This window comes from Alosa sapidissima, chromosome 6 (genome assembly GCF_018492685.1).
Source record: "Alosa sapidissima isolate fAloSap1 chromosome 6, fAloSap1.pri, whole genome shotgun sequence".
NCBI lineage: Eukaryota > Metazoa > Chordata > Actinopteri > Clupeiformes > Clupeidae > Alosa > Alosa sapidissima.
The window spans coordinates 10,161,674-10,174,416 of record NC_055962.1 but is presented as its reverse complement, the minus strand read 5'-3'; the positions used below and the strand labels follow the sequence as shown (position 1 = coordinate 10,174,416).

The window sequence follows — 12,743 nt, the reverse complement described above, 5'->3', positions numbered from 1 at the left end:
AAGGGGGTGTTTTGTCTTTACGCAACTGCAGTAGCCTATGTACGGTGTGTATGTGTATGCATACGCTGTTTAGATGTTTTCTGTCATATCTCCTGACTCATGTTCATGAATCAATGTTTGCTTGTAAGCTGGTATGCTATGTATAGTTTAGCCAAGGCAATAACACTTATAGTGAGCTCTGAGACTAATGTTACCTCTCCAAGCAATATTGGAGTCCTTTAGTGACAAAAATACTTTTAGTGAAAAGAGTCATGGTTGGTGGTGATTAAGATTATGTGGAAGTAATGTAAAATAAAACTAAACAACCTATTCACTATCAGACCTGTGATTTTTTTGTTATTTTAGATGGAGGGAGAGAAGTACGTGCAACTGAGGTGAAAGCAGCCGACTGCTGATGGCAAACATGACCCCAAGGACCACGATGGCACGATGGCATGGACGGGTAGTTTCTGGATGAAGAGGAAGACAATGATGTGCTAGAGGAGGAGAGTAATCTCCCATCATCCTCAGATGGGTAAGCATGTTTGTGTGTGTGTGTGTGTGTGTGTGTGTGTGTGTGTTCGCCCAACTGGGCGTATGCACATTTCTGGTTGTGATAAGAGTGTTGCTTATAACAATAATGACAGGGATTATAGTGATAATAGTTTGCTTAGATTTGTAATTCAATTTCTAATTTTCTTATCTGACAATTTCTTTATTTTGAGCTTGGTCAAGTCCCATGTCAGGTAGAAAGCATACACTTTGCCTATCCTTCTAACACAGACAGGGACACCAACTCCAGTAGCATTTACACCTCATCGTCTGCTAGGCTTAGATGGACACACACACACACACACACACACACACACACACACACACACACACACACACACACATGCCACAGCTGTGACAACACACACACCACAGATCTGGTGTGAATGCGGCGTTAGTGTATCACCTTATGTAGGGCAAATTATATCGATAATTATATATTGTATCAAAATATATGCTGTATGGTTGTTAAATGTATTGAATTTCTTCTAATGTTTTAATTGTTTATATGTGTGAATGTGAATTGATGCTTTGTTATGCTATAATATGAATTGATGCTTTGTTCATCATGTTAAAGTATTTTGTTGATCTTTGTTATACTGTTGTCTTGTCATTCTTGTAGTTCTAATAGTTACTGCTTGTTTGTAAACATATGTTTATGTTATTTACCTGAAGTTGTTGTTCCTGATTATTTAATGAAATTGTTAAAGACTTATCTAAATAAAATGATTTATTTCCTCTTTCGTAAACCTAACACATGTGCCAGTGTCTCTTATTCTTGTTTTCATAGTAGAATGAAGCACACGGAGAAGCAGTTACCACCTGCCTAGTCTTTATTTCAGCCTTTATCTTTCCTCCCCACAATTGATTTTACCTCCTCAGAGTACAGTAAGACATCCTATATTTAGCTATGCATCTTGTTTTTATGGTAAAACATCTTATATTTGTTACATGACCATTATATCTGTGTATTTTTGGTCAGATGTCAAACCAGGAAAGGAAAACATCCTACTCTTTAAAAATTCTACTTGTTACTGCGACTTGCAGTTATGAGTAAATTAATCATAACTTCTGAACCAAAGATGATAAATTGATTCTGTTTTTTTCACTGAGGAGAACACAACACTGTCTATCTTTCACACACTATATCTACAATAGACATTAGGTGAAAAGTAAGATTCATCTTGACAAATTGATATTTTCGTGTTTTTTGATGTTGAATTTTGAAGGTATTGTTTAAAAACAATGTGTGTTACCCTCAAACTTATTAACTATGATATGTACCATTTTAAAGGGCTAGTTCTCCTGATTACAATGGTGGGTATATCTTATCTCTGTCATGTAGCATGGCCACACAATAAGCCTTTTTGTCTCACAAGGGCATCAAGTATGAAAAAACGGAATGTTTCGTGCCGTCTGCAAAGGTCTAATAAATTTATCATAACTTTTGAACAAAAGGTGATACATTGATTCTGTTTTTATCACTGAGTAGAGGACAAAATTGTGAATCTCCCATACACTCTAAGTTTTTCTCTATCTACAACAGAAATTGGGGGAAAAATTAGATTAATCTTGACAAACTGATCGTTTTGTGTTTTTTGGGGTTGAATTTTAAAGATATTTTTAAAATAATATGTGTGTTCTCCTCAAAATTATTAATTATATTTTATACCATTTGAAAGGGCTATTTCTCCTGATTATAATGGTGGGTAAATTATATCTCTGTCATGTAGCATAACCACACAATAAGCCTTTTTGTGCCATAAGGCCATCGAGTATGAAAAAATGGAATGTTCGGCGCGGTCTGCAAAGGGTTAAATCAAAGAGTGATCATGAGCTCATAAAATTGTTGATTGCTGTGTGAGGTGTCGTGGTATCAGGTGACGTTTGTGATGGTGTGTGTCTGCAATATCCCTGCACACGAATCTTTGTGTATTCGAGGACTACCACTAAATGTCATTCACTGACACAGTAAAAATACAGGTTCCCTGTGAACCACAGCCAAGTCGAGAAAGGCGAATCTTGCTCAAGAATGCGTGTGCTAACCGTCCTTGTGGGTGAGTACTGTATGTGTGAGATAATAAGATAGGGAGACAGAGAGAAAGTGTGAGTGGTGTGTTTGAATGTGGATGTATATATGCGTCAGAGTTTGTGTGTGTGTGTGTGTGTGTGTGTGTGTGTGTGTGTGTGTGTGTGTGTGTATTTGTTTGCATGTGGGTGTGTGGGTATGTTTGTGTATGTGCCTGCATGTGTGTGAGAATGTGTGTGATTGTGTCTGTGTCTATGCCTGTATGGCCATGATGAGATGTTATGGGGGGGGGGGGGGGGGGGGGGGGTATGCAGTGCTGTGCTATGCTATGCAATGTTTCACCTGTGCTTCTAAGCCACCACTTCAAGGGGAACGCTGACGTAGAGTGGCGAGGTCATCAAAGCAGCCATGGCACACTGCTCCGTTCCCCCGGTAACCCCTCAGTCCCACACACCACTTCTCAGAAAGCCAGCGACAACGAGAGACACAACTCTCTTTGGAAGACGAGACTATTGGATTGCACTCAATATGCTATTCTCTTCCCTAAAATAAGGCAGCTGGTGAATATTTAACTCTTATCTCTCTAGATGGATTGAGACGAAAATAAAACAACAACAACACTACTACTTCTGCATGCAGAAGAGTGTGTGACGCAGTTGTGACTCCGTGTAAACTTTGGGTGACGAACATGCAAAAAAGGAGAAATCCCTAAAAAGGAGTCAATACACTTGAGAAATGCAAATGTTCTTCCGCAGTCTGCCCGAGTGTAAACAGCGGCTGATTAAGAGTTTGCCGGTGCTTCCCCCGGCCGCAGCGCCGAGCACATTGCCAAAACGCACATCAGAGTCACTCTCTGGCAGCCACGGGGGCCCTCGCCTCGAAACAAAAACACCAAAACGGGCCCAGCCAATGAGGGTGAAGTGGTACACTTATACTTCCTGTCTCATGCATATGAAAGGAGTGCCTCCACCACTAACGCTGGAGTTACATAGAACCCCCCCCTCTTTCTCTCTCTCGCTCTCTCAACCACTCACCCCCCACACCCCCTCCAACACACACACACACACACACACACACACACGCACACACACACACACACACACACACACACACATACACACCCCGCCCCCCACAGCTGTTTGAACTGAGGCTGACTTGACGTCACCCGGTTGTCAAGGCAACAGCCTACCGCAAGGGGTGTTACATTTTCCATTGTAACTGAGGGCCTCAGATCCTCCAGGGCAAGAGTGAGTCTTCTTGAGGCACTAAGAGTGTTCACTTGCTGAGGGTTAACAGCCAGAGTGGCAACTTTTGCTCTAGAAACCCCTGAGCTGGCAGCAGTAGCAGCAGCAGCAGCAGCACTAGCAGCCATTGAATAAGACTGAGAGTGAGATGGAGACCAGACTGTGTTTAGAGAATGACTGCAGAGGGTGATCCATGAGGCCCCCTTGCATGACAAGTTCATGAGAGATGCCTGCAGAGCAATAACCTAACTGACAGCCCAACATACACAAACACACACACACACACACACACACACACCATCATGGAACTGGCGAGTAGGATTGGGAACTGAAACATTACAATCACATAGAGTTGAAGTGGAACTGGGACTGATAAGAAAGAACTGGGACATGTAAAAAAATTAAAATAAAAAAATAATCCTGATTTTGAATTGGGGTTTTGACTATCAATTCCTAAACACAATAGCCCCTTTATTATTGCAAATAAAGACAAGTAAAGAAGTTTGTCACTTATTTTGAGACACTCCAAAACAATAAGTCTTAGCAGTTATTATAATAAGCTGCTCCAGACTGATCTGTATGTATTATTAAAGCCATAGTGTTTTAATGCATATGTCTGTGGATCAATATTTGTGAATAAATGTTTTTGAATGTTCAGTAAAGACTTAGACTACCCCTGGAATAAAGACCAAAGACATATTCATATTTGATCTAAACATGGAATCAAAATGAGGACTCGATAGGAACCGGATTCGATAAGCTGAATTAATACAATATAAACGTGACCCAACTCTACTGGTGAACTGAGTGCAGCACACGGAAGAGGTCCTTTCAAAATTTACGACACCACTTTCCAAGTGGAAACAGTCTTTAAATTACACACCACCTCTTAAGCCTTTATGTTGGAGGGCCACTAGGAGAGAAAACACCGACTGTGGTTTGCTCACGTAACAACATATACACACAGAGTACAAGTTTTTTGAAACCACAATGACTATGATCAGATTGGAGGACATGTTACTTCAGGTCATTGGCTCGTGTTGAGATATGCTGAGGGGCTGAAAGGAAGTCCTCTCACCTCGTAATAGATCCTCTGGGGCAGAGTATCAGCACAACAATGACGGCAAAAGTGGAACAAATTTAAGGCTAATTACAAAAACATCTTCACTGCTGACATCAATGACAACAGTAATTCTAGGATCTAATTTTACTTAAGGGTTCATAAAGGTTCAATGAAGTTAGGGGGTTGATTCAAGTTTAATAATAATCATCTGTTTATGTTATAGAATATAAGGCATGAGGCATGAAAGTGAAATACAATGGGCAAACAAAAAATATTAGTAATAAAATGTGTTAATAGTTAAGAGAATCATTTGCTTAGTAATAAATGTTAAATACTTAACGCACAAGTTAAATGAACCTTAATGTAACATTTTACCATTTCCCTCGGTCTTGAATGGAAAGGATTGATGCTCTTTGCACAGCTATAGAGCAGCTCGGATGAATGGTCAAAACATTCCCTAGTGCTGTTTCCCCTCCCTCCCCCCGTACACTGGAATACCATCTTCCCACACTGCGTTGGCTGGGAGCATGTGAAACCAGCCACTCATGCCTTGACATGTGCTTCACACCACACACGCAAAGATTAACGAGTGATCTGACAACAATAGAACAATCTGCACAAAAACAACAAAAAAGCAATAATCTTGTCAATAATAGTGATAAGACTGTATGTGATCATAGTGCTACAACAAAAACACAACAACAGCAACAACAGAGGTAGAAGTTGTGAAGTCAGCTGATTAATGCAGACAAGAAGCCTCTGAAAGATGTTTCACATCTGGGCTTTTCCAGGGATAATAATCATGACTGACTCAAAAACAGGTTCTTCTGATGAAGAAATAACTGATGTCACCAACAACAGCACAGACAAATTTGTATCAGTTCTGTCAGTCATAACATGTAGTGACAAGACAATCACTGTTATCCCTGATGGCACCCTGCATCGCCAGCATGGACAGACGAAAGAAAACAACGTGGATAAAGCACTAAGCATTTCAGGCCAAAACAGCAACAAGTAGTCCCACACAGAAGTCCCACACACAGACACAGAGTTCCCATTATCCTTCCACTTAATATATAGTGTCTTCAATAATAATAATAATAATAATAATAATAATAATAATAATAATAATATACTTTATTTATAATGCACCTTTCTTATAAAGCACCTTTCAGGACACCCAAGGCCGCTTTACTGCCATGTACTTAAGTTAGAGTAAAAGCCTGTATATCCTACTTGTGTCCCATATTTGTCACATAAAAAACATGTTATTATTGATGAGAAGCTGTTCAGTAACCGGAAGGTTGCTGGTTTGAGCTCGAGTCCTTGTGTCCTGACCCTGTCGAGGTGTCCTTGAGCATGACACTGTCTGAATCCCAAACTGCCCCAGAAGTGGTGGTTGGCACCTTGTATGTCAGCGTCTGCCATAGCGGGTGAATGTGTGAGTGAATGAGTGAAAGTGAGGCGACACTTCGAGTGCTCAGAGGTGTAGAAAAGTGCTCTATAAATGCAGTTCAGTCCATTTAGCATTATAAAATAAGCAGATAGGGGAATACCAAGCTGAGAAGCATCTCACGGTCCATATTGACATGTTCTGTTCTGCTAACCTCAGGGGCTTGATACTAATGTTTTATGCTCTGTGATAAGAGATATTTATCACTACATTCCATTCCTGATCTGAATCCAACCTGGTCGTGCACAGCTGTGGAACTTCTTCAGATAAACGCTGCAGAGATGCAGACTATATAAATAGCCAGTGCAGCCAGTTAAAGTTTTAAGTAGGTGGGTGGTATGTATGTTGTAATGAAGACTTAATAACTGTAGCATTTGTATCTCCGTTAATATCCTTATTAATGTTCCTTATTAATCTCCTGAACTTGTATATCCTGCTTTCTAGGGTACCCTGGGGGAAAATGCTACCAAAAGTGCTAAAAAAGTGAGAAGAAAAAAGCCTAATCAAAACAGGGTTTTCACCTCAAAGTTTCAAAAGCTTTGGTATGAGGAAACTTGACTTGCATGCTGTTTCTCATCGCCTTGTTTCAACAGACAACCATAAATGAACAACTCTAGTAGGCTACTATAATAGTCATAAGCAGAACATGCTATTGTGCATTTTTACATGTGTGTGTGCACGCAGGCACACACACACACACACACACACACACACACACACACAAATAATAATAACACTAAGGGCTCTTCCCTTAGCTGTCACAGGACGAGGAGACACCATTAGTGTTATTGGTCTCTTCTTGAGGTTAACAGTACAAACAACTGACACTTCTGACCAGTTCTGCTTCTGCACTGTGCCTTATTTAAAAAACAACAAACACCACCGACCCATTAATGATGCAGTAATGCTTGAGGCCAAGGCACAACCTTTAACTTTGTATTCCCTAGAAGAATTTCCAACTTCTTAAAAATTATTTTAGCATTTTTTTTGCAAGCCTGCACATATAGAGATATATATAGAAGAGCTCAGATTTCCCTCCTCAGTGGGATGCAATACCATTGTATTACAGCATGTACACCACAAGATGTGTCAGTCAGTGTTCATTACGACTAACATTGAAAACATACAAGGGCCAGAGAAACAGAAACGGGCTGCAAATGCCTGCCTGCATATTTCTACGAGTGCATGATAATACATGACTATACGGGCATTCCACTCTGCTGACGGGCCAACCTCTTGGTATCTTGGCACTCTGGCAACATGTAAGAGCCAGGACGTTAGTGTGGAGGTGGCAACGGGTCCACCCCCTTTAAGGGCACCTTAACCCCTCTGTCCCATGTCGGTTTGGCATAACCTCAGACCAGATCAGGTCACAAGAGAGGAGAGAGGGAATCAAGTATTGTTTAATTTTAGGCAACACCTCTGGAGAGACATACAGTAGTTGAGGACAGGTCCTCCTCCGCCGTACTACAGTGGGGTTTTCCACTGGTGTTGAACTATGTAAAGCACTCACAGAGACAACAAGGAATGAATATATAACCATGCTGTTGAATGCTATTTCATGCAGTGTACAATTATTTGCCTTGTCATTGCTTTGTCATGCTTTGTCATTCCAGTTAAGATAAACTTCATTAAATATAATTAAAGTGAGATGGTCAGATGAACAGAGAGAAAGAGTGAAGTAGTTAGAAACAAAGAGGCCCAACAGGTATTAGTATCTGAAGCATAACATCACGCTTCAGGGGCGGAAAAGCAAGCCCAATGGAAACTTCTCTGGGTCACTAGTAAGAACTGACAGCACCGCAGCTGATAAAACTTTTTTATCATTACGTTGTTCCTTTTTTTCCTTCTTTTACCCAAGAGCGCAGCTAATCTTCATTAACAAGGACTGAGTTTTGCTTTGAAGCCTAAAAAAAGAGACTAAAAAACAATTAGGGGGGAGTGTTGATGATTATGTGGTTTGATTACCTCGTCTAGAGGTACTTATCAAAAGATGAATCATCCTGTTATTTTTTGCCAGAAAGGAACAAGTCTATCAGCCTTTTTTTGTACTTTTCTCTCTTTCACTGTTTCTTTTTAGCCATGAAGTTAAGTCATCTAGCAGTCCTGTGATGAGAGTGGAAAACAAACACAATGTCTGAAAATGCTAACAGGCCGTGACATTCTGTCTAAAAAAAGGCACAAGACCGTGGGCTAGACATGTGCTTTCTGACATGGCTCCACTCGGAGAAGAATACGCCTATTTAGAAGCGGAAAAAAAATTTGTAGGGGAGGTCCAATTTGGGTGGAAAAGAGGTCTTTAGGGAAAAGTGAGACAAGCTTAATGGGGCCTTTTTCCTGCATCAGATTATTTATGTCGATGGACCTTGTTTTACATGTTTCAAAAAGTGTGGCAGTCGGGTGGACAACAGAAACAACAAGAGATGAAATAGAAGCACTGCCCTTTTTTCAAAATATATCTGTTATGCTTGGCATATAATAGAAAACATTTCACCAGAAACCTTTTTGCGGACTGTTTGGCTCTCTAAATAGCCCTTTGCACTGGGTGGGTAAGGCCAATGTCAAAGTATTCATCATTTTCGACAGAGCAAAGATTAGTCTTTGTATATTTGTATCTGTGACCACAAGTTATGATAAACATTCCACTCACTCCTTTGAAGCTGTAAATCTTTTGAAGTTTAACAAAAAGCAGGACAATTTCGACAGGGTATGTGCTCTTCAGTACCAAACATACCAATAATTCAACCACAAATGACCAGAAACATACCCCCACCCCTTTCCCAAAAACACATTTTTCCAAATTTCCTAACTTTGTCCATGTACCAGGAGGCCATCTCCACTTTCACAAGACAAATGCACAGTAACTCAATAAGGACAAAGAAAGACTCCAAGCACATGACAGCATTCCAATGCAAACACAACACAAAAATGCTCTGAAATGCTCAGACAACTACTCTATCCTAGTGCACTATCACACTAAAATGTTTGTAAACATTTTACCCCCCCCCCCCCCCCCCCCCCCACACACACACACACACACCCCTTGCCCGAGCTGGCCCAGGAGGATGTTTTCCCCTATCCTGATGATTTGGTGTTTACATGAACTCCTGATGATTTGGTGTTTACATGAACTCCTGATGATTTAATGTTTACATTAACTTGATATCATAAGTGGGGTGACTCGGCGCAGGCATCTTGACTCAGCCGCCATTGTTCTCTCAATTAGCCACTGAAGGGCTTTCCCTGATAGCCATCTCCCAAACAACCCTGCAGTTGTGTTAGCGCACAGCTGCGGCAGCATGTGACTCAGCAGCGCTGACTCGGCAGACAGACTCTCCGGTGATCGGAGAGACAGCACGTTTGACCCCAGGAGAGCTCAGGGAGGTACCCTAAGCAATCACCCTGGCACGGCTGCTCCCTGTTAATGACCATCGTGCCCTGGACTGTCACCAGGGTTGCCACGACTCATAAAACCTAATGAGGCAGAGAGAGCTTTGTAGTGTCTGACAGCCACTGGCCGGGCCCATGTTTATCTATGACAAATGTGTCGCAATTTTAAATGGCCCTGCTATTGCGGTCAATGCTTACTAGTGCCCGACCCCATACTGTGGTTATGCTGGGAAAGCTGACGTTGAAAAGGTTTTCAGTACAACTCACAACTACAAAATAATACAGATGGGAACTATTACCATTTAGTGACACAACAAACAAAATTAACTGATAAGGCTTTGCCAGGCCGGCTAAAAATAACTTTCGCTAAATATGCCACGTCCTGTAGAAAGCTCTACCCATGAACCAAGCCCAGCCGGAAGAAGCGGCCTGCTTCAGCCTGAAGGAGTTCTCCAGTAAGTCAGTTTAAGGCAGAGAGACATATAAGTCCTTTTGTTAAGTGAAAATGTCAGCCATTTCTCTTGCACAAGGAGGCCTAGTTCTAGCCAGGACAGAAAGTTAACTGTGTGACAAAGAGCTAAGCGCAGCCGCTTAAAAATAAACAATTCATTTAAGTGCCTTCAGTCAGTCTGAGCCAACAAGCTCCAGACCCCCACGGCCCACTAAATGGCTCCCGATGGGGGATGTCATAACCCTGAAGCCACGTGCAGTGCTGGGGGCTGACAAGCCATTTATTTTAAATAAAAATAGAGCTAATATTTATCTGTATGCCTATAGGCGACGTTGGACATGAGACGCAAATGAAGTACAGCATATAGTCAACAGAATTAGAGAAATGCTTGTTTGGACAGGGAAATTAGGGAGAGAGGCGAGAGAGTGGATACAGGTTTGGCAGAGGAAAATCTGGTGAGGCTTACCGCTTTCTGCTGGGTCTGGAGTAAGGCAGGTGAGAGGCCCTCCACCCGCTCTGGGTCGCTGGAGATGTCGTCCTCCGATTCCTCCCAGGACGAGGAGAAGCCCGTGGACGAAGCCGAGGAGGAGGAGAGCTTCCGCAGGGCCCGGTTGGAGACAGGACTGGGCTGAGGTTGGAGCTCGGCATCACCCTCCCCGCCAGCGGCCTCCATTCCGTGGTCTGTCACGATGACGGCCGGGATGGTGCCGAGCTCCAGGCCGCCCCCTTCCCCGCTGGGCCCGCCGGACCGGGCCCCGCCACCGGCCTGCACCTGGACGTCCGTTGGCACGCCTCGCTCCTGTGTTGGCAGCAGCGTCTTGGCCGGCGCTGTCGCCGCCGTCGGCAGGCCCTCGCACTCGGCGGCCAAGTCTCTACCAACCCCCAGCAGAGAGCTTATGGCCTGAGCATGTTTGCCCGAGCCATCAGAGTCTGTCCAAGTCCCGGCTGGTTTGTTCGCGTGCTGCGCTCCACCACCAACACCACCAACACCCCGTTCCGTATTTGGGTCAGTGGCTGTCAAGCTGTTCCTGTCCTCGTTTCTTTTTATGTCATTCACTGTTGCTGCTGTTGCTGCTGCTGCTCCTGCTGCTGGTGGTTGTGCTCCTGCTGTTATTACTCTCTCTGGGCTGCGACATCCTCTCCCATTCTGGAGCTGGTTGGGAACACTGGGAGGGCAGTCCCTCCAGAGGTGGGCCAGGACTCCCCCTGGGCAGGGCTTCCCCAGGGGGGAGGCAGGGGAGGGGCCTGGCCCAGGGCCAGGGCTGGGGCCGGTCCGCCGCGGAGCCCTGGGGCTTCGCTGGATCTCGGCGCTCTGCACCTGGGCGCGCAGGCCGGAGATCTGTGCCTCGAACAGGCCCACCTTTTTGTTCACCTCCACGTTCTGGAGCTCGCGGTGGATCTGCACGATCTGCACCGTGCGTTTGATCTCGCCGTTGGGCGCACCGTCACCGCTGCCGCCGCCGTCGTCCTCGTCACTGCCAAACCGCCCGCTGCTCAGGCGCCGGACCCGGCTTCCCACGTTGACGCCCAGGGTGTCCGGGTTCCGGCAGGGCGACCGAGCGCGAGACACACTGGGGCTCGCCACCGGCGGGAACACAAAGGACGGGGGCGCTCCGGGCGAGCCGGGACTGGCACTGCCCGGGCTGTAAGGTAGATCCAGCAGGGGGCAGTAGGTAGAGCGGTCAGGCACGGGCAGCACGGGCCGCCCCGTGCGAGGGCTGCTCTCACCTTTCATGTTGTTGGCGTTCATCATCACAAGGCCGTTCAGGGTGCATGCAGCCATAGTGCAAGGCTGGCTCCCGCGGTGTGAGCGCCCATTTAGGCCCGGTCCGGAATGGTCCACCCACTCGTGAATGCCACCATATCACTGGGCAGGGCAGTGGTCAAGGAAGATCAGCTCAGTCCTCTATTAATGTGGCAGACGCAACGTCTGAAAGGTTAGAAACACATAACACAGTCAACCCCAGCTGTACATGCACAATTAAAAATAAGCAACCATAGAAATAAATCTCAAAACACTTTTAAGTAGGCTTGTGCCTAAACAGTTGCTCCATTAATTATATATTATTTATGGTGGATTTTATTATATATGGTGGATTTTGACGAGGCAACACGTTTAACATTTGGATTAATGAAACACTGAACAGAACAACATGCTTAGCACCAGCCGAAAAAATAAATACATTTAAAGACTAAAAAAAGACTTTATCAGCAGTCCCATTTAATAAATTGCTCCTTCCCTTTAAAACCCAGTTCAGTACAATGAGGCAGGCAGGTTAAGAATATCCCCAAACCTAAACAAATCAAGTTACGTAGACATTCGCCCCTTGGCTGTTGCCAAGGATCCTAATGGAGAATTGCTATGCAGCTTTTTGTGGAAGTGTTTAGGCACTAAACACTACAAGTCATAAGCAGCTATATAAACTGAGTTGCTGCTTTACGGGTTGGAGGTTTATTTAGTTGTACTATTAATCTTGGGCACCACGAGGCACCACACCACGATGGAGGAAAACTCTTTAGCATTACATAAACGGGATAGAGTTTGCCTCTCTATAGCTTTTTTCTATAATGAAAATATACAC

The 12,743-nt window shown here is 43.9% G+C and overlaps 1 protein-coding gene across 1 annotated transcript in view; it reads right to left on the bottom strand.

Moving 5' to 3' along the window:
* The window catches only part of itpkb (inositol-trisphosphate 3-kinase B), a 34,984-nt gene that overhangs the window by 20,002 nt on the left and 2,239 nt on the right, over positions 1-12,743 (bottom strand). The window contains exon 2 of the mRNA XM_042094400.1: positions 10,628-12,091. Within this exon, the coding sequence (XP_041950334.1) occupies positions 10,628-11,944 (1,317 nt within the window). The 5' untranslated portion in view covers positions 11,945-12,091. The remainder of the gene's footprint in view (positions 1-10,627; positions 12,092-12,743) is intronic.